General features: G+C 36.6%; 1 protein-coding gene across 1 annotated transcript; it reads left to right on the top strand.

The window, feature by feature from the left end:
- On the top strand, nucleotides 1-23900 carry lrrn1 (leucine rich repeat neuronal 1). Its single transcript, XM_038285220.1, has 2 exons — nucleotides 1-426; nucleotides 20763-23900. Exon 2 carries the CDS (start codon nucleotides 20929-20931, stop codon nucleotides 23074-23076), a length of 2148 nt encoding a protein of 715 aa, XP_038141148.1. The 5' UTR covers nucleotides 1-426; nucleotides 20763-20928; the 3' UTR covers nucleotides 23077-23900.

Below are 23900 nucleotides of genomic sequence, written 5' to 3'. Positions count from 1 at the left end.
GCTTTGCTTTGCTTTGGATAGACAGCCGCTCTCAACCAATGGCCTGCTGGGGAATCAGCTGACTATAGTCAGAACAGCGCCAGGTGTTTTCTGCCTTTTTTCCCCGTATTGCGATCGCTATTCATCTACATTCGCGCAGAGAGGAGCGGCAGCAGTGCGGAGGAATATCGTGTGAGTGACAAAGCGGCCGGGTAGCAGCAAGTTGGGAGATCTGTCTCTGCAGACCGCATCATGCGTCTCTGCGATGCGCTCTGATGGGACGCGCAGTAAACAGCCTTCATCGGAACTCCGGAGGAGACAGGGATGTTTGTCTGATGAACCCATTCACCTGCATCTTTGTAGCATTCCCCTTACTCTGAACTGAGGCGTTCACCTGGATGAAGGAGCCGTGCGCTTGGAGACGTTTAGGACTGGAATGTCAACAAGGTGAGGCGGATAAGGAAAAAAACCTTTAGTCTTAAGCTTTTTTATTATTATTATTATTTTTATTGGGTTTCTTATTTCTATTTTGTAGCTTATGTTTTCCCGATGTAAATCATGATTAGTATGTTTTTTATCTCAAACAATCAAAACACAAGGGCACTGATATGAAGTTGCAGACGAACTCAAGGGCATTATCTTTATTCTTTCTAATTATACAAAGGTTTTGTCTTGCTCTGTGAAATTAAGAAGCATTCCCAATTTCACCCCGCACAATATTAAACATAATATATTACCGATCCCAAATCAGCCTCTAATAGTCAGTTAGATGCCAAATAAAGCAAACTTTGATCTGCGCTGCGGCAGGCGGCTCGTCGGTCCAGCATGCGCGCAATGATGCGATTAGCATATTAATCTTAAAGTGTATGTCGGCAGATGTCCCGATGTCTCCTCCGATCTAAGCGAAAAGTCGCTTCGGTCTTTCCTCGGGGAGGGGGGGGGATAAAGAAGGGCCCGAGATGCGCCGCTGAGAATGGGGTTGCGTTCGTTAGCGGGGGGTCTATTGTGCTCCTCCAATGTCGCTTCTGTCTCTGCAGCTGTTGCGCTTTTGTGGCAAGGAAGGCTGCTGACTTGTTATCGCTCAGCTCAGGAGTGGCAGTGATAATGTCAACACTGCACTTCGAAAGATCAGCTTATGACAAAAGATGTTTTTTTCTTCTCCGAATTAAAGTCCTCATTTATCCTACATGGTTTACCTCTGCGCCATGCAGTCTGGTTAAAGAAAGGCAAACACATTCCAGCTTTTCTAGGTTGTATTACGCCTTTTTTTCTTCAATGATCTTACAGAAACTTTGATTTTCTCTGTAGATTCTGTCCCACAGAATGGACTGTAAATGGAAAAAAAAAAACGTGAAGAAGTATTTTTCAATTATTCGATTAGTAATCGGATAGTAAAAGGCTCCTGAAACAATATTCTTTTATAGAATCAAACCAGATGAAACTAAAACTTTTCCATTTGAGAAGTTCTAGACTGACAGACAAAAAAGTTGTTTTTTTATTCGAAAGGCAAAATCTGTATTCATCTTTTTACAATTTTGGTATAATTACAGCATACATTGGTTTCTCTTCTCTGATTAATTGTTTTAACCCTAATCTCAATCTTGAAGGGAAATTATTGTGTACTCACTCTATGTCATATATTAGCATCTGTTGAACTGGTATTATTGCCTTATCTGGAAACTTTGTGGTTGGTTTCTGTGCCGCTAGCTGCAGTTTTCAGACTTTAGATTAAAGTGCAGGATTGTGAGGTTTAGTTTTCGGTTGCTTGTTATCAATGATTTGGTTTTACTTAAAGGTATAGTTGAGGATTTTCTTTTTCTGGGTGGATTATAAAAAGTGGTCATCCTCATTTTCAATCATTCTGGTGATATGTTTACGTAAGTCCATCCTACGTGCTCGTCTCCATTTTCACTTAGCGGTGGTGAGTCTGACATAGTGGAAATATTGTGAATCTTCTTTTGGAAGTTGGAAAAATTTGCGAAAATCCTCCACTATACCTTTAATCGTGATTAAAACTCTGGTAATACTTAAAGATGATTTTTTCTTCTTTTGAATTTAAACAAGACTGTCAGGTTGATTGGTGAATCTAGTTTTGTCTCCCAGTGGCCTGTGATAGACTGTGTACCCAAATACCTCTTGAGATAGGCACCAGCCCCATTGTGATCCGGACAGAAAAGCAGTATAAGATGGATTGATAAAATATTTTGGTTAACCTTTAACAGCTTGCTTTTATGGATGCCTTTCAGAGGCATGATGTCATGATAATTCTATGTTGCCCTACCATATTGAGTAGTGAACAAACGCTTAGCTTAGCATAGCTCTGTGGTGCTTCCACTCTGACCAGAATGAATAATTTTCATTTAAAACACCGTGAGCTTAAATACTTAGACAAAATCGGTCTATATCAAATTTTCCTTAGGCTTCCAGATTTTTCCCTTCACAACTAATACATATGTATCTTATACACAACCCATCCTTATATACTTCTACCACAGCAGACACCTCTTCTGGCTTTGCAGTAGATTTATGACCATTAAGGCAATTTATTTCTTGAACTCATGACTTTTGCATCTCAAATAAAAAAAACATACAAACATCTGTCTTATAGATATCGGAGTGAAATAAGTACTCCAGACTACCTGTAATGGCCAGCATGCTCTTTAATCTTTTATCTTTATAGTCTAACATGTTACACACCAATCCTCTCTCACACACAATAACCCAACTGTTTTTTATCTTGATCGATAAAAACTAAGTAGATATTTTCTTCCTGAGGTTATATTGCAATTGCCTGTAGTGTGCAGGAGGGGTTGTTGGGAAACAACAGAGCTTAGAGATAGGGGTACAAAGTTTCAAGTCCCGCACCAACAATGGCAACCGTACTTATGTCTCATGGGTATATAGCAGTCTAAAGAGGGCATTGCTGGGTTAGGCAGCTTAAACCCCCGATGTTATTCCTTTAAATCGCAAATTCAAACCTTAAAAACCCTTTAAGATAAAGGGTTGACAATTCTTCCCTTGTAGTAATTAAATACATCATTAAATGTTATCCTGGTATAACACTGCAATTGTGTGGCTTAGTTTGCAACAGGTTTGACTTTTTCAGTTGCACTATTAAGAATAAATGTTGACTAAGCAGTTTCCCTTATATTAACAGCTAGGGTATAAACTGGCTGTTTACTGTGTATAGACAGACTCAAAATAGCTTTTCTTCTAGCCAATTGAAAATTGAAAGACAGTTTTATGGTAATTATCTAAAGAACTGCCAAAACAAACATGATCTAATCTCTCCTGTTTGAAAACAACAGCATACTTATAGTTGCATTACTGCTAATATATAGATCAAAACAGTTATAATGATGTTGTTTGAGGCATAATTATTGCTGGGGTTTTTTGCATAGAGATATAAGGGAGGCAAGTCACTGTTTTAGATCAGAATCTGATTTTTATTCTACTCATAATATAAAGAATAAACATTGTTAAGGATTTTAATCCCTGGTAGAGCAACAAATCTGAGCTCAGTCCCAGCTAAAACAGTAGATATTTTCCTTAGGTGTATCTTAACAGTTGTACACAGTGGTGGTAGAGTAAATTACATGTTTTTTTTTTTGTTTGTTTGTAAGTGGGACGAAAACACAGACATGAGGTTGATTTGAGCATGTCGAAGATTTATTTTGAGAAAGATGAAAAACTTCCAGGGGAAGTTGAACAAAGAGAACAGGATTTGAAGCACAGGCAGAGTAACAGAAGAGCAGTGTAGTGTATAAGCACTGAACAGTGACAACCAGAGAGTTTATACTCAGAGGACAACCGTGGAGATGGCATTGGACAAGGTGGACTAATCAGGAAGCAGCTGTTGAGGAGAGTAAAATGAGGAAATTGGGGAAAAAACACAGAAGGAACTCAACTAAACTCAAAGGAAACTTCAAACCAAATAGGGGAAATGACAGGAATGAACTAACTAACGGACTAACTAACTAACCTACTAATTTACTGACTGACTGACTGACTAAGAGAACAGAACAAGAAATTAGTAAGAAACTTGACCTAGAGAATGCTGTTATATGTGGACTTAGAGCTATGAAATAACCACTGGGTCAAATCTTTAGAATGTGATCCAATGTGCTTACAGTTCAGAATATTTATCATATTTATTTCTTGCCATTCTGCATTTAGAGCATAAAGCTGGAGTTTAACAAGCAGATGTTTGCTGGTTTGTAATGAGACCCCCTGGTAGTGACAGTAAAGGTAGCTAGTCAGGTGATGGGCTTAGTTAGCTAGTCTCCAGTTTGCTTTCAAAGGGTTGGCAGCCAGTTCATCCTGATCTCAAATCATGTTAACAGTACTGTACTTAAAAAAAAAAAAAAATACCTGTCATCTTATTAACACAGGAAGGCTGCCTCCCCATTGTTTCCTGGGAAATGACTTTTTAAGGTCTTCCCAACTGTCTGTAAGACATGTGAAAGGTGTTTGAGAGTGTAAGTTCATCGAAGCAGCTAATTGGGGATTTATTTTCTGATACGTTACAACAAAGACCTGTACCTGCTGTACCTAGAGGAAGGGGCCCTGATTAGTAAGTTTTTGACTGCATTTTGAGGATGGAACACTGCTGTGTGCCATGCAGAGAATGGAGGAGAAACGTAAACACTAGACCATGTATAATAAAAAAAAAATCCAATCTACCATGGTATAAGGTAGAATACATATATATATATATATATATATATATATATATATATATATATATATATATATATATATATATATGTATATGTATATGTATATGTATATATATATATATATATATATATATATATATATATATATATATATATATATATATATATATATATATATATATATATATATATATATATATATATATATATATATATATATATATATATGTTCTGGCCATCAATTCTTTTTTTGCTTATTGGTAGGTAGAAGAAAAAAGTGTGAGTTAAGCTTATGTCACTGTTAGGTATGTACTGGTCAATGTGTGCCAGTTTGTAGTTAAAAAGAGTTAAGTTCACACAGATGAAAATGAACTAGCTCATGATCATAATTCACTTTTTTATAGTTCACTTTTATTTATTTTTTTTACTTAAACTGTGTGTGTGTGTTGCTTATTCTTCTCAGAGTGAAGGCCACTCTTGTTCACACTCATTACTTTAAAACTGAGCTGTTTAGTTCACCGTTCACTAAACATATGAAGGTATTCATTGAACACTGGCAAGGATTAGGTTACAGTTACTGTCAGTGACAGGAAGGGGAGGTTGGCCAGAAAACATTGTTTAAGCTGGAGCTTCATAAGCTTTGTTAGATTTAACCTAAACATTCATAGGAAGTCTTATATGTTTTTTGAAATTATAAAGTTTCAGACTGAAGGTCAAGCCATTTTAAGAAGGGTCAATAAAGATTACCTTGGAAGAAAGATGAATTGTCTAAAGACTTGGGAATTCACAAGTCATCTTGCCAGAAGTCAACAGACCACTGAAATTAAGTGACATGTATGACATTAACGCTTCAACTAGCTGAAAGCTAAAGTAAAACAAACATGGCTGTACTGTTTTTAGCTGGAATTGCTTCTATTTCTATTTGAGAAATGAGCAAAGGGACGCGATTTGTGCCTTTGTGGACTGGAAGGATGATAGCACGTGCCTCACAACCGAATTTGTTAAGAGTTTGATTTATCATTTAATTCCAAAAGTTATGAAACAAATTGGCTAAAAGATTGACATCCAGGCATGTGCCACTTGGGTACTTACCAAATATGCTCAAGGAATAGCAGTGATTGTCCCTGTCTTCTGCAAACACTTTCCGCAGGAGCCTTACCAGATTTATACTCTGTAGAATTCAAACTAAACAAATCAGTCTGACTGATGGCAGGTTCCAATAGGGCCGCCATTAAATCAGTTATTAATGATGCTGTCAGTAGACTCTAAAAGTGATCATTTGAAATCATATGACTATATTTTTTTTTACCAGAGGTGTGCATCATGTCAAGGAAAAATTCATATACATTTGGTAAAGATTCAGGTCATGTGTTTTAGTTGCAATTTTGGGAAAAATCTGCTGCTTGGTGAAGGTTTGTGCTCTTCAAGTTCTTTTCTAGTTCATTTTGGGGTTTTTTGGGTAAATTTTTGACCTAATAGATAATATGTAATGCATAGTGCAAGAGCACCATTAGCGATCAAGTATTTTATCTTTGTGCCATCCATGCTAATAACACATGATGATTCATAATTAGACCATTCACATTTGCAAAAAGAAAGACTTATTTTGTTTTAATTGTTCTGAATTGATGCTTCTTCAACAATTAAATGAATCAATCTTCCCATATGTACATAGGTTCTCTATCTCATTGATAAAAAGTTTTAAGTTGACAAAAATCAAACCTTCTTTTTTAAGCAGGGGGTTCAAAACAGACTGACTTTTTACATTTGTGAAAAGGCTGAAAATGCTGAATGACTCCAATTGTAAACATAATTTAAAGTAACTGCCTCACACAGCTTTTTTTTTTATTTAATTTTAAACATTGACCAGTGTATGATCCTTGAAAAGAATAATTTTCTTATCACCCTTCTGGGTAATTCTTCTATTTATAACAGCATAGATGACAGTATGTAAATAAACTGCATCTTGATATCAACTAGCCTTCTGTCACCTCTAATGATATTTCCATACATGGAATTGACATGGGACCTCCATTTATAGCATGTTTGTGAACCAAGAATTCATGGTTGTCTAGAATCCTTAAAGAGAAAGAGAGACAAGGAGGGAGAGAGGGGGAGGGAGAGAATTACAGGCATACAAATAGCCCAAATTAAAAATGGAGATTTAACTTATAACTGGAGCAGTTTGTAACATTTGAAGGACCAGAAATATCTCATCAACAGAAACAGATTATCTTGAAGCAAAAAAATAAACAAATGCTTACTGCCATTTGCAGTATTTGTAATTTTGAAGCAAATGCTGACACAATGAATGAACGCAGCCCCTTTCACACATTGCCAGTTTTTTATAGTATTAGGAAATTTCAAACATAAACTTTAAATTGAAATGTTTTTTACGTTGAAACACCTTGTAAATGTGCAAATACATAAATAAGGTTAAATAAATAACATTAAAGAAAGAGATCAAATAGCTATGAACGTGCTTACAAATAGTGAAACTTTAACTATTCCTTTACTGGTTTGCCTAACTCTGGTCCACAGCTCTCTTGAGCTTAACTTGCAGATTTTACTTCATTTAGTTATAAACTCTGAATAGATTATTCCAAATATGTTTTCTCTGATTGGATCATTCTTATCTGGATCTGTGCTCTCTGGTTTACTGTGATGTACATTTGGAAGCGTCTTCATTATACAGTAACACTGATCTGTATGCCTCTTTGAAGCGAAAAGCTTCTGTGTTGCAGCTCCTCTTTTGTGCACACTGAACTTATTAAGAATAGAGTGGATCATTTCAACATGTAAAACCACAGCTTGTAGAAAGTTATCACAACTCCCTCTGTGCTTATTTCTGCACTGAAAAACAAATCATAAGATTTACCTAAAAAATATATTGTAAGTATTTAGACGCAAATGATTTAAGCAAAATTTAAAGCTGCAAAAACAACTGAGCAAGATAAATAAAATCAAAGAAGTGGCCTACGGTTACTATGAAGCTGATTCAAGTGGGAAAGTTGTCCCAAACTATGAAGGGGCAGTGATAGCCATGCCAGTCCAGGGACTGACTGGAGTTCTACTGTAAGGTGCCCTGGTCAAGGTCAATGACTGGCGTATCTGACGGGTAACAACCATACCATGCATATTGCTTTAGGTTAATAGACAATATTAATTAGGCTATGTGTGCTTCCAAAACAAAAATACAACTAAAAACCTAAAGTACTGAATATAGTCACTACTCAAATGTGCGATAAAAATCTTACAAGCCTAAACACTGAAACAGTGCAATTTCAACATTTAAACCAGTCGTCCAGACTAGTGGACTTTTCAGATTGCAATTACAACATTAATGGAACAAAATCATTAGAATTAAAAATTAACAGCTTAAATTGTCTAACCATCCTCAATGAAGAACAAAATCCCAACTAGATATTTGAATAAAGGTAAGTGTCATTTTTTCCAAAATAACACATACATTATTTGGCACAAAATAAAAAAACATTAATGACAGGCAATCCCTCCACTAAGATTAACTGGAACCCACTGCTAATTCTTGGCATTTTATGCCACATTCTCCTACCGTAAGATGACAAAGTCATGAATGCATTTAGGAAAGCAACTTCAACTTTAGGTTGTTTACTTTTGGGGAAGTTTAAATCCATCCAACCCCAGGAAAAGTTTTCGGAAGACTTTAAAAGTGTAGCGCAAGATGGGAGGGTATGACAGGTTTAGGGCATGTATCCTTACCATGAGCAGCAAGCAGGCTTTTGCATTACTGTTGCACACTGCCAAAATTAATGTCATTGGGACTACGTACCTCTTGCTCTGTGTGTGATCCTGTATCGTCTGGACTTGGAGCAGAATCAGTCCTGCTGAGCTACAGTGCGCATGTGGCGTGTGTGCATTTCAAAACGCTATATTTTTAGAGTAAAGTGTATGTACATACTGCTGATAGACATTTAAATAGTATAAGGAAATCTAAGTAAAACTTACCCTTTCCCGAAAATTCATGTATTACATAAAAAAAGGTTTAATTTTACTTCAGAAAGTCTAGTTTTTTTTTTAGCTTAAAAATACAGATTTGAAATAATGACAAATACTTACTATAAAAGCCAGTAAAAGTCACTTTTTCTTCTCCCCATTTCCTTCTGTTTTGTCTTTTTTAAATATTTTTGTACAAATATCCATATATTTATTTTTTACAAACCTTCTGACTAATGATTACTTTATAGCACTCCCTCTTCTCTCTGTTTTTTATTGTTAACCATGTGATATTTCCTGCTATTCTGAATTTCAATTAAAATATACTGGGAAATCGGAACGCACATTATCACTTTAAGTTACATTTAATAAAAATAACTACATCATTGCTTTATCAATGCTACAGCTTTTACGATTAACTACATAACATTTTTAACTATATTTATTAAGCTTCTCTGTGGTTTTCCTTTTCCTTAGAACCCTGCCACTCTGACCATCATTTTAAATAACAGGCCCCAAACTGTTTTCAGCTTTAGCCAATCTGAATTAAAATCAGTCCACCAGAAAAAAAAAATGATGTTATTTACACTAACTGTTACATTATTTAGTTTGTTTACATAGTTACTGAACATAAACCAGAAACTGTTCACCTATTGACTCCTACATGCCTTAATTAAATCTGCATCTCGTTAGCACTAATGATGTCATTTTTAGTTTTAGATAGCATCCAGTAGCAATGTTATTAAAAGAACCTTCAGCAAGTCCTGCACCACTGTGCAGGTAAATTGGCATAGTTTCTCATTGAATTCTTAAAATGTTTTTGCTTAATCCTTGAGTGCTTGCATAGGTTATATGTTGAGTTTTAAAATGAGAATGGTCCATCCTCAAGTTTGCACTATTTTTTTATGTATTTTGATTGTTTTTGATTGAGTAAAATCATGAAATAAATCAAACTAATGTAAAGGGCAGCTTAAAGTACACAATAACTGTATTAATTACATCCATCCTAAAAACGTAGTTAGTTGTTTACCACCTGTTTAAGCTGTATTTGTCTTGAACAATTTCTAGGGTATTTAGACATTTTTTATTGTCAAATATTGCCCAGGTTATACCTTAAATTCGCCCCCTTACTATTGCAAATTTTTTGCTGCTTAGATCATTTTGCACATGATTTTTTGTGTTATTGTCCTTGCTGAAAGAGTCATGTTATTCACTAGCAAAGAGGATGTTTTTTTTTTTTTTTTTTTTTTTTAACAAATTTAGATCTAAATACTTGCCTCATGATTGCCTCCTAATAGGGTTACCACCTAGCCTTTGAAAAAAAGGAACTGCCTCATATTTAGAAACTTGAGTATGTGCCTAATTAAATTAAGTATGTGTCTAATGTTTACAAAACAATTTCACAGAACAAAATGTAGAAAAGGTAAAAACTCATAATTTCAGTGTCGTGTAAGACAATGCCTGGGTAAGTAGGGGTTTTTTTTATTTTTGAAGGAGTTGGCAACCGTAGCTTTAAGGGTTGCAGCTTTGCAACTTCAGTAAATATTATGGCTCCGCTGTTGGTTACTCATATATCATAATGTACTATAAAGTGAATGTGAATGGTTAAGTTTGTTGTTAGGAAATTATTTCTTTGCAGGTCCAAAATGGAAACCTGCAGCTATAAAATAGGTCTATAAATCTTGGTATTTGGTTAAGCTATCATTTGTTCTTCCCCTGGCTAAAATCTTTTTGGACAAAGATTAAAAAATGCTCCTACCATAAAGACCCTCTTCTTTGTCCATCAAAGTTAATTTTCTGGATATCACTCTCCCTCTTTATATCACGCCAACCATATTAAATGGTTGCTGTCTTTTTTTTCAGTTTGTTTTTTTCTGAGCATAGTAACAGCTTACTAACCCCCAAATATGTGCAATCGGATGTGCCAATGTTGTATTTATCCTTCTTTAGGCACTCAGTGATAATTAAAATGCCCAGCCAGATAACGTCTGATGGCATCAGTAAAAGGCTCTCTTCCTCCATGGAGGGAGAAAGATGTCTTTTGTCAGGTGGCATAAAACAGTCATCGTACTGTAGGGAGATGCCAAAATGTGAATATTGGGAGGTAATTAGTCTCCGAAAGGGTGTCTGCATTACACGTTGGGTAGACGTAGCAGGCATAAATGGACCAACGCAATAAGTCTAATCACCTGATCATTACTGACAACAGCTTTCACATTAACAGCATGATCTTCAAATATACCAAAGATATGTGCGAAATGTTGCTTTTGCAAAAAAGAAAAAAAAAGTCTTGTACAATTAGTGGGTGTGTTGCTAGTTATATACTATGAACCATAACCCTGAATTAGGACCACATCTTTCTTGTGAATTGATCTACACTTGTGATTTACATTGGAAACTTTGCAGTCCAGGTGCTAGTAGTAAATATGGAACTATGTGGACTAAAGCACCTTATTCTATAAAAGATGAAACAGTTGGAAAAGCTTCACTTTTTCTATTTTTAGGGCTGAATCTAATGGTGTTTTTTTTTTTACAATGGATGAGTATATTTGCTGCATTTTTTGGTACACTTAATAAAAATGATTACCTCACACACACATATATATATATATATATATATATATATATATATATATATATATATATATATATATATATATGTATCGACAAACAGCAGAAGAAGGCAATAGCGATAAATGTGGCAATCCCAAGCGACAGCAACATCTAGAAGAAGGAACACAAGAAGCTTGAGAAATACCAAGAGCTGAAAGAGGAGCTAGAAAAGATGTCGAAAGTAAGAGCAGCAGTGGTGCCTGTGGTAATTGGAGCACTGGGGGCTGTGACCCCCAAACTTGGATAGTGGCTACCGCAGTAAAACATCAGAGGTCTCTGTCCAGAAGAATGCAGTCCTAGGAACAGCTAAGATATATATATATATATATATATATATATATATATATATATATATATATATATATATATATATATATATATATATATATATATATATATATATATATATATATATCTTAGCTGTTCCTAGGACTGCATTCTTCTGGACAGAGACCTCTGATGTTTTACTGCGGTAGCCACTATCCAAGTTTGGGGGTCACAGCCCCCAGTGCTCCAATTACCACAGGCACCACTGCTGCTCTTACTTTCGACATCTTTTCTAGCTCCTCTTTCAGCTCTTGGTATTTCTCAAGCTTCTTGTGTTCCTTCTTCTAGATGTTGCTGTCGCTTGGGATTGCCACATTTATCGCTATTGCCTTCTTCTGCTGTTTGTATATATATATATATATATATATATATATATATATATCTATATATATATATATATATATATATATATATATATATATATATTTATATCTATATATATATATATATATATATATATATATATATATATATATATATATATATATATATATATATATATATATATATATATATATATATATATATATATATATAAGGAATTAACTCCATCCTGGCTCCAGAAATAAAATTGGGACAGCATTTTGCCAGATGGTCGGCCAAACATTGCCCTGGACTGCCCTGCAGAGGTGGTGTGAATGCTATCCTTGTGAATTAACTGTAGAGTTAGCACTGGAACCAAATGGAGCTGCAAGCAGTGTAAATTGGGAATAACATGGGTACGGGACATCTCTCTAAATGAGGATTTTATGTGTGCTACTAACAATCAAAGAAATATGATTCTGCAAGCAGTGGAGTTGAAGATTATAACGTTACTAATAACAATAAATACTAATTATAATTCACTTCACATATAACTATCCCGAAGTGTTTCAAAACATCTGAAAATATGAAAATTATAAAAGCTAAACTTAAAAGGTGAAATATGAATCATCACAGCCAGAAAAGTGGACTTTGTAACATTTTACATTTGCCTATCCTCCCAGAACTGATTACCAGCATATGTTTTTTAGGCAAACACTCTAAATGGATCGGGCCTGATGTTTCACTCTTTAACAGATCCTTGGAAGTGCTTAGTCAGCTGCGTGTTATAAATGCCCCAGGTTTTTTATTCACCAAAACCTTTGAGGATCAGGCTTTTAGACCACAGTATATTTAAGATTCAGTAGAATGTAGGAAAAAACGTAAACACTTTGTTGCCCGTTTAGTTGGTCACAAACATGATACAACTGAAAAATAGCATCAAGAATAACCAATATCTGTGCCGCAACAAATAGTTCTGGATTACAGTCAGCTCACATGCTTTTATTTTGGCTCTTGATCCCCTAAGTATCATTTTACCTGTCAAGAAAACAGACAGATTTTCCTGTTTTGCTAAATAAAACTCAATTCACAGTCTTGTGGTTAGGTGATTGGGGATTTCTGCTAATCTATATTTCAGAAACTTTGCTGATAATGGAAATAAATATCCTTGAGTCTTCTAGGGGAGTGGCAGCCTAGTGGTTAGGGCATAAAGCTTAGAATCCTGAGGTTCTGAGTTTGAGCCCAACTCCCACAGACTGCCACTCTGGGTCTCTGAGCAAGACCCTTAACCCCACACTGCTCCCCGGGTGCCCCACGATGGCAGCCCACTGCCCCCCAAGGGGATGGGTTAAATGCACAGGTAAATTTCACCAATATGAGATCAATAAAGTTAAATTATTATTATTACACTGTACCTCTAGTAGCATTATCTATGTTGTAAAGTGCTATTGTCTGTATTGTGTGTGGTGTGTTATTGATCTTAAAAAAAAAGTTGTGATTTTGAGGTACTGAGTAGCTAGTCAGGGCAAGTCAAGCTGAAAATCTAAAGTTTTCTTAATTCACTTTAAAAATTAAGCCAATTATAACTACTAGTCCTTTGAGTCCAGTGGTTTTTTTGGACCTCCTTTCGCATAGTAGAAGCACATCTACCAAAGAATATACAACTTAGTATATTTGATGACAGAAAGTAAACTCTGTATTTAATTTACAAATCTCCCCAGCAGGTTTAAATTTGCCTGTGACAAAAAGAATCTCAGATTCTTGCTTATTTATACAGTATCCTGCTTTTTCTTTGGTGTTAATATGTTTCAAATTTAGTTTATGCTACATCATTACATGTATTTCTGAAGTTTGTTTTTTTTTTCATTTTGCTTTGCTACCTTAGCCAAGGAGGCTGTGTTTAGTCCAGTTTTTGTGTCTTTATTTGTTTGTTTGTCATCTGTCCATCCGTCTGTGTACAGTATGACTTGAAAGGCTATGAACAGATATTAATGAAATTTTTACCAAAGGTGCACCTAAGTCCAAGGAACAATCCATTAGATTTTAGTTATGATCCACATCATAATCTGGATGCAGGGATGTTTTAAAGGATTCCTTAACATTATTTGGCAGTGCAAGCAGAGAGTGGCATAAATTTATGAAAGATTTTTAAGGAAATTGTTACCAGAGGTGCGCCTCATGCCAAGGAACAATTTATTATAATTTGGTAATGATCCAGATCATGAGCATGTTTTAGTTATAGGTGTAAGTCTCAATATGGGTCAAAATGTCCTGCTTGGCAGAGTTCTGCGCTCTCTGAGAGCTTTTCTAGTTTTGTTTTTCATTGTTTGCTGTTGAAAGGATTAACCAGTATCGTGTGGACAATACAGTTTTCCCTTAATCTTGTCTCTATGTTTGCATTAGATCGGCAGTTTGATGCTTCACTTGAACAAGAAATCAATCAGCTTTTTCTTTTGTTCTGACAGCTGTGTCATCTCAAGTATTAAAAGGGATCAATTTATTTTTTACAAATTGGAACAAAGACAAAGCTGTCAGTATTTACCTAAATAGGAAAAATGTGAGATTAAAAGATGGATTAACGCTGTTTTTTTTGTAAAGAGAGGGAAGATTAAAAAAGCAGATACACTAAACATTTACTACCAGATTCACATTTTGTTCTGTATTACAGCATTTTGAAATATTTTTCTGAGGACAATATTTTTTTTCTTCATAGCTGATAAATACTGTTGCTTAGAAAGTCATGATTAAGTAGCTAATCTAGCTCTAGAAAATGAACAGAAAATGACTTTAAGCATATGCCTAATGCACTGATGTAAACATCTGACTTGGTAGTAAAAACAAAAATGTTGACTGTGACTAAATGAGAGCAAAAGCAGGTTTGAGCCAGTTATTTAGTTTGGTTGTTGAAGGATTATTGTAACTGAAACAAACTTTAATCTAGTAGCAGTAGTTTTTTTGATAGTCTAGATTTGGTTTCCTTAACCAAGAGATGAACAGCCAGACATCCTGTCTTCCATCACCATATTAAACTCCTGGGGCAGACGGCCTGGCTGTGAAATCCTCTAATCTTTTTAGAATTACCTCCACACTAGATTAAACTTTTTGTTCTTTGTGTCAGATTGAGAAATTAATCCTGATTTTGTTTTTCTTTTCAGTTGATTATTGTGATTAGCTGCAGTACAATATTTCAGGAAACTTACATTGCACAGAAATATAATTCATCCTCTAGATTATTAGAAAGCTGTTTTAGACTTTGAAATGAAATATTAACTGAATATGAGAATCCTTAAGGTTCTGTCTTCTAGGATAAAGTGTTGTTTTATGGGCTTGTTTATATGCAACATAGTAAAATCTCAAAATGATTATAAAAAGTGTGATAGCTCTGAATTTGCTGTTTTCGCTTCTGCGTATTTGATTATTTTAAAATAGGGTACTAAAGGAGCTATTTGTCTCCCCCCTCACATTGCCTGAGGCTAATCTCCTCCTCAGGATCTCCATCTGCTAATCCTAACTGTCACAGGAATAGTCACAACATATAGTGCTTTAGCTTAAAAACAGCATCCTTCTGCAGCCCCCACTCACAAATGCTCCGCCCTGTCTCGTAGGGAATCCCCTGTATAGGAGCAGAAGCCTGCTGTTCCCCTCTCCCTGGTGCTGTTGCCAGGCAGTTTATGTACACGCGGATGTATCACCCAGCTTTCTGGGTTCAAAGCCTCTTAAATGCAATGTTCCTGAGCTGGTGTTTACCCGTAAGAAGGTGGATGTTGTGTGGCTCTGCACTAGGTGAGATGCCTCTGGTAGACCTGATCGAGTTTGGGATTGTCTTAAGTGTTGGCTTTATGCTGCAAGCACTTAGGCTTGTTAAACACCTGCTGGCTGTCTAATCTCTTTAATGAGTGATGGTGTTGTACAAAAACATTAAATTTTGGTCATGAAAAGTGGAAATAAATGAAATTTGCAGACATTGTGTTTAAGCCAATGGCGTAATGACACAACGATAGGCCCGTAAGCAACATTATCTAGGTGGGCCCCATATGAAGTACAACAACCACCCCACCCAGTCACCAACATCCTCCTCTCCCTCTTTGGTTCTTTGAAAGATAGTGCTTATTTTGGGATGTTTTTTCCTTTCTTCCAGCGGCTCTTCTTTGCTTTTTCTTTTCTGAAATCCGCTTAAGTACCTCTTTTTGGTATCTATCCTTGCCAACACATTGTACATACAATTATGCTTTTAATGTATGCTCTGGATTACCCATAATTCCAAGTCATAGGGCAAAAAATAAAATACTCAACTTGATCGTTCTTTTAAGATCTTTATTGCGTTTTGAAACATATTATATGAGTGTATTTTTTACCAACCATCTAATGAACTATACACAGTTATTAACATACGGTAGTAATTAAAAGTACCACTGTCTGCTTTGCTATTGGTGTCGTGTTTAAATGGCTCACCATCATATTGAAATCTGCCATGTGTTGGGGTATTAATAAGGTCGGGTCAATTAACGTAGTATAAGTTGGGTTTAAGAGGAATTTTTCGCACCATTACATTTGCAAAGAGATGTCCTAGTCCACAACTGCGTAGGGAGGCTACCAGGTGTTAGTGACTGGGCCCCTAAGAGGTTGGGGGGGCCCTAAGCAACTACAGGCTCTGCTTACCGATATATACGCCATTGGTTGAAGCTGGTATTGGTCATAGATGTTGTTTAAAATAGTTCCTGCTCTTTACAAGGGTACATGTAAAACAAAGTGATATTACAGTAGCTGCTGACCTAATCAAACTAGCTTCCAGAGGGATTAGCCTGCAGTCAGATACTCAAACTACATGATGGTATGGAATTATCATTTCCTGTTAGGCTTTGTATTGGCTGGTGAAGTTGTAATAATTGATTACTTAAATCCGGTCACTATGAAAAAGGGAAAGGATGCAGGTGTAGGCTAATGTCCAGTAACTGCATCTATCATCCTCTGTACTTCTTTTTAGCCAGTTCATCCATTTAATGGTAATATGATCTTTAGTTTTTTAATGGTTATTCAGTATTGAAATCAAGTGTAGTTTGGCAAACAACTTTTTTAAATGTTGTGTCAATCTTCATTGAAAATAAGCTCATTATCAAAATAATTGTTTCAACATATTCCCATTATGAGTGCGTGTGAAATCGTACGAAAAGTTATGCACCGTAATTTCGTAAGTTTTGGATGTTTTTTCCGATGTATGAGCATGCGCATCTGACGCACCTTTCACGAATATAGAATATAAATTACAATTAGCCCTAACCCTGACCCCAACCCTAACCCTAAGATATAAAACAGCAAGCAACGTAGTTAGAGACATGAATAAGTGATAATTGCACTGTTTTTCCCATTTTTTTGTCCGTCCGCGGATCTGCTTTTTTTTTTTTGTCTGCCAGCGCATGCGCAATGATGTGGTTTTTTGAGGAAAAACGTCCAAAAACGGACGGAATAGTGTGCATAACTTTTCGTACGATTTCACACGCACTCATAATGAGAATATGTTGATTGTTTTGATAATGAGCTTTTCAATGGCTGAGTTGATGGCCCTGCTGCTTGGATCAAAAACATCCTGGGTTTGAATCTGGGCCAGGAGTCTTTTCTGCATGGGATTTGCATGTTCTCTCTATGCATGTGTGGATTCCTAACAATTAGGGTAATTGCTATAAGCAGATTTAACAATAAAATACTTATATTTCTAAACAAAACAAGACGTAAATTAAGTCTAAAATACAAAGAGACATATAAACTCCTGATCAAAATCTTAAGACAAGTCAAAAAATTGCAAGAATTTGCATTTTGCACTATTGGATCTTAAGAAGGTTCAAAGTAGAGCTTCACAATGTTAAAGGAAAAATCAGTGCAAGAGACAAGAACTTTTGAGCAGGGAATTTTCTGAAACCTGCATTTACACTCAAACATAATTTTTTCAGCTGATCAAAAGTTTAAGACCATAGTCTTTAACAGCCAAAAGCTGTGCAAAAATCTGGATTCCATGTCATTTTCTGTCAAGTCTTTACACTGTCAAGACTTCCTGATGGCAAAAGCAAAAAAGCTCACTGACTTTGAACAAGGGAGGATTGTTGAGCTGCATAAGCAAGGCCTCTCATAACGTGTCATCGCTGCTGAGGTTGGACGCAGTAAGACAGTCATTTTGCAATTTTTTAAATGATCCTGAGGGTTCTGGAACAAAAAAGTCAAGTGGTAGACCCAAAAAAATTTCACCAGCTCTGAGCCACAGGATCCGATTGGCTGTCCGTCAAGACACAGGATGATCCTCTTCCCAAATTAAGGCCATTACTGGTGCTGACCGCAGCCCAATAACCATCAGACTGCATCTGCGAGAGAAGGGCTTCAGAAACAAAAAACGTCTTCAAAGGCCACGTCTTCTTCAACGCCACAAAATTGCTCGGTTGGACTTTGCAAGGGTGCACCAAACATGGGACATTGAAAGGTGGAAGAAAGTTGTCTTATCTGATGAGAAAAAATTTAACCTTGATGGTCCTGATGGCTTCCAACGTTACTGGCATGGCAAGGAGATCCCACCTAAGATGTTTTCTACACGGCACAGTGGTGGGGGCGCTATTAAGATTTGGTGTGCGTATTCCTTCAATGAAACAATGGAGCTTCAGGTTGAGCAGGGGCATCAGACAGCAGCTGGCTATGTGGAGATGTTGCAGCGGGCATCCCTCATGACTGAGGGCCCTCGTCTGTGTGGTAATGATTGGCTTTTTCAACAGGACAATGCTGCAGTTCACACTGCCCGCCTGACAAAGGAGTTCTTCCAAGAGAATAACATCCCTCTTTTGGACCATCCTGCATGTTCCCCTGATCTAAACCCAATTGAGAACATTTGGGGATGGATGGCAAGGGAAGTTTTCAAAAATGGACATCAGTTCCAGACAGTGGATGCCCTTCGTGAAGCCATCTTCAACACTTGGAGCAATGTTCCCACTAGCCTCTTGGAAACACTGGCATCAAGCATGCCTAAACGATTGTTTGAAGTAATCAACAAGAATGGTGGAGCTACTCATTTCTGAGTCCTTTTTTTGACACTTTGATTTCTGTTTTGGGAGGTTTTCGGGTTTTTTGAGCTATGGTCTTAAACTTTTGATCAGCTGAAAAAAATCAAATGCAGTTTTCAATTAATTCCCCGCTCAAAAGTTTTGGTCTCTTACGCTGATTTCTTCTTTTAACATTGTGAAGCTCTACTTAGAACCTTCTTTAGATCTAATAGTGCAAAATGCAAATTCTTGCAATTTTTTGACTGGTCTTAAGATTTTGAACAGGAGTGTATATACTGTTCTCATCTGGAAGAAATAGTTTTTCACTGTAACTGGTGTTTTTCCACTTCAGGACCAGTAAAGCACTTAGCTGCTACCATAAATATGAGCCACTTCGTCCTTGTGGACTAGAATCTGACAGTATTTCTAGCTAAGTAAGAGAAAAAAGGCTGTGCTGCAGAATCATAGTGGTATTCTCTATTAAAAATAAATAAATAACGGGATTGAAAAGACAAAGTACAACAGGTTCTTTTTCACTTGAATCTCAAGGCATATCTGTGTTTCTTAATTAGGACCTAAAATGGGAAAACATTGGATGTCTATTTACCATCCAGACATACTGTACCATCATATTCACCAGTCGGAGCTTGAGCTTGCATTAAACGATGCTGATCAGTAAGGAGGCTCCATATTACTAATGTACAGGTGGGGTCAGTCTTTGCTAGTCCTACTTCTGTTGCAAGAGAAGATGTGTAACATTATGGAGTTACTGTACTAACCTCAGGCATCTTTATTGTAAAAGAAGTTGGAGTTTTACCACACTACTAGTTTGTGAATATTTACTAAATAAAAAGGCTTAATTTGGTCTAAAATCTCAGGTCATTCAGTGAACTTATATTTTTGTCTGTGACTTTTAGAAAACTTTACCAACTTTTAAACTTGTTAAACAAATCCTTTTATTTGGATCATATTTCTTCTGTTGTCTTTTTTCATAGTTTTTGCTTCTTGCCTAGTTTTCTGTTTTAACTTGTGACCATTTTCCTCACTAGAGTTTTGTTTAGTTCATTAAAGTTAATTAAAAGTTTTCTCTTAAAAGTAAGTTTAAAGCAACTGTATTTATGAGTTAAAAATAATAGTACTTGAAATGCAGGGCAAGTTTTCTCATTCTTCCATCATTAGGAACTAATTCAAACACAAATAAACATGGCTTGCTTAAATCTTGTCACCGTTTTTAGTCCAAATTCTCTATACTTAAAGTGTTACATAAAAATTTGAATGTCAAAATAATGGTTGCTTTCTTTTGAGGCTTGGTGCTGACTAATATCTCATAATGTTTAATGATGTTCCAAGAAGCTAATCATGGAGTCCTCGTGGGCCTGTTGGATAGATGAAAGCATTCATAGTAACTAGATTTCTTTTCCAAGTGGCTCAGCCCAGTGTTTTGAAAATGCTTTGTAATGAGCTGAACTTGCATTTCTTGAAACTGTCGAGGATGCAGATAATTCAGTCTCATGAGAATAGCTGCATAGTTAAGGTACTGTTCTTGGCCAAGTTTACTGTCTTATATAGTTTATAGGTTTAGGGTGAGGATAAAATATTAAAAAACTAACAACAAATTTACAATATTTGGCATGTATGCATAAAGGTCATGATCTACATTTGTAATAAAAAGCTCAGCAGGCATTTAAAAGGCATTTACAGTATAATGAGTTGTAATTTATTTATTTTTGATTATGTTGCTAAACATGGCAGACAGCCTTTTAAAATGGTCTCATGCAATGGTTGGTCAAGTTTTTTGAAAGTGTAACTGTTTTAAAGATTTTCTACTTTTTCCTCACCACTCTAATTTAAAATTTTCTGTCTTTTCCAGATAATTCTCTATCACCAGAATCCTTGGCTGTCACTTCTTTCCCTGACTTTGAACCCAAAACCTCATACTTCAAGGACTTTAAGGCATAATCAGTGGCAAGCCTGGTTCATGACTGTTACAAAAAATTTTCCAAAGTCAACTAACCACCATCCTGTCCCTTCCCAGCATGGCTAGACGGAAGATAGACACCTATCCTAAGGTTTTTGTTAGCCTGGTTCTTGTTTCTATTGTACTCTCTCATGTTCAGAGCAATGAGTGCCCTCAGCTGTGTGTGTGTGAGATCCGACCCTGGTTCACCCCCCAGTCCACCTACAGAGAAGCTATAACAGTGGACTGCAATGACCTTCGTCTGACACGGATCCCGGGGAACCTGTCCAGTGAAACCCAAGTTCTCCTCTTACAGAGCAACTACATCGCCAGGACCAGTGAGGAACTGGAGCAACTCTTCAACCTGACAGAACTGGACCTTTCTCAAAATAATTTCAGTACAATCAGAGATGTTGGTCTCATCAACATGTCCCAGCTCACCACACTTCATCTAGAGGAGAACCAGATCACAGAAATGCCAGATTACTGTCTACAAGATCTTAGCAACCTACAGGAACTTTACATCAATCACAATCACATCAGCACTATTTCTGCCAATGCCTTTTCTGGTCTGCATAACTTGCTCAGGCTTCACCTCAACTCCAACAAGCTAAAAACCATCAACAGTCAGTGGTTTGATTCTACACCTAATCTAGAGATTCTCATGATAGGAGAAAACCCTGTTTCTGGAATAATGGATTTTAACTTCAAGCCCTTGGGCAATCTGAGGAGTCTGGTTTTAGCTGGGATGGATTTGAAAGAGATTCCTGGAAATGCCTTTGTGGGACTCGACAATCTTGAAAGCCTCTCTTTTTATGACAACAAGCTAATTGAAGTCCCTCAGAAAGCCCTTCAGAAGCTACCTAACCTGAAATTCCTGGATCTAAATAAAAATCCAGTGCACAAGATACAGGAGGGGGATTTCAAAAATATGCTTAGATTAAAAGAATTAGGGATAAATAACATGGCAGAGTTGGTTTCTATTGACCGCTACGCTTTGGACAACCTTCCTGAACTCACTAAGCTAGAGGCAACAAACAACCCCAAGTTCTCTTATATTAATCGGCAGGCCTTTCGGGATGTCCCGGCATTGGAGAGCCTAATGCTTAACAACAATGCCCTGAATGCTCTGTATCAGTCTACTGTGGATACTCTCCCCAACTTGCGAGAGATCAGCATTCATAGCAACCCTTTGCGCTGTGACTGTGTCATTCAGTGGATGGGTTCCAACAAAACCACGGTGCGATTTATGGAGCCGCTCTCCATGTTTTGTTCAATGCCACCAGAGGTCAGGGGTATGCGTGTTCGTGAGGTGCTGCAGAAAAGGTTATTAAACCAGTGCATGCCCCTAATTTCTCATGATACTTTCCCCACCCACCTTAATTTAGAAATTGGCATGACTTTGGATTTAGACTGCAGAGCTATTTCCCAGCCTGAGCCTGATATTTATTGGGTGACACCAATGGGGAAGAAGGTTATGACGGATACTTTGTCTGACAAGTATAGCCTTAGCAAAGAAGGGACACTGAGAATTTCCCACATCCAAGTGGAAGACTCTGGCAGGTACACTTGTGTTGCTCAAAACTCTGAGGGAGTTGACACAAAAGTAACAACGATTAAGGTCAACGGCACTCTGCTCGACAACACGCAGCTCTTAAAAATTTACATCAAACAGACAGAATCTCATTCTGTCCTTGTTTCCTGGAAAATAAGCTCCAGCGTAATGGCCTCCAACCTCAAGTGGTCATCCGCAACATTGAAAATTGATAACCCTCACATTACTTACACTGCCAGGGTACCCGTGGACGTCCATGAGTACAATCTCACACATCTGCAGCCAGGAACTGAGTACGAAGTGTGCCTCACCGTATCCAGCATCCAGCAACAACCGCAGAAGTCGTGTGTGAATGTCACAACGAAGCAAGCTACCTTCGCCATGGAAATATCTGATCAAGGGACTAACACTGCTCTGGCAGCAGTCATGGGAACAATGTTTGCAATCATCAGCCTGGTTTTACTGGGTGTGTACACCGCTAAGAGGTGGAAGAGGAAAAATTATCAACATTCTCTAAAGAAGTATATGCAGAAAACCTCATCAATACCTTTGAATGAGCTGTACCCTCCACTCATTAATCTGTGGGAAGCAGACAGTGAAAAAGAGAAAGAAGGAACCTCGGAGACCAAACCCAGCCAGGTGGACACCACACGCAGTTACTACATGTGGTGAAGGAAGTACTTACCTGGGAGATACAGAAACATCATTGTTTAAGTAGCACAAATATACTTACTTGCTTCTTCGTCTTAATATTTATTCTTTTCATGTTTTTAACTTTTCAGAAGGGTTTCTTGGACTGAGGTGAACAATAAGCCAAGATTTTCAGACCTTATTTTACACACTTTTTTTTTTTTTTTTTTTACCTCTCACATGTTTTTGACAGTACGGCAGCTTCATTTAGTATCTTGAACTTCTTAGTCACAAGGCTTTACTTTTAGCACTCATTTTTATGAACAAAGCATGTCACAAAATCATGGATACAGGGGATAAAAATGAAGAGCTGAATTTCAAACTGTTTTCTGAAAAGTTTATCTGGCAAACCAGACTGCAGTTTTCATTTCTGTTGTAAAACAGTTTCACTGTTAACTGTTGTGCACTCAAATATATACATATATATACTAATTTCTTTATCAACTAAAATGTAAAACTGACTAAGTACATTTAGTCTTGATATACTGTCTATTGAGAAATGTTTGGAATTCTGTAATGTTGTATCAGCTATAAATTGATTTCCTTTTTGTACATTAAAAGAAAAGTACGTTTGATTTAGACATTAAGTTTGCAGGGCACTGTAAACCAGCAATAGAAATATGAATGTTATAACCTAGCTAAATAGATGTGAGGCTTTTTATAATTCTTACAATTTTTCTTTCTTACATTGCTAGAGTGTCTACAATCACTGTTCAAATCGGGTTTACAACATTAACATGCGGTGTAATGAGGAGAAAATCAAATAAAATGTTCTTTTAATCATGTTTTCTAACCCATGACTAAAA

The sequence above is a fragment of the Cyprinodon tularosa genome, unplaced genomic scaffold (genome assembly GCF_016077235.1).
Source record: "Cyprinodon tularosa strain WSP-4 unplaced genomic scaffold, ASM1607723v1 ctg209, whole genome shotgun sequence".
NCBI classification, from domain to species: Eukaryota; Metazoa; Chordata; class Actinopteri; order Cyprinodontiformes; family Cyprinodontidae; genus Cyprinodon; species Cyprinodon tularosa.
This window is presented reverse-complemented; position numbering and strand designations above follow the sequence as displayed.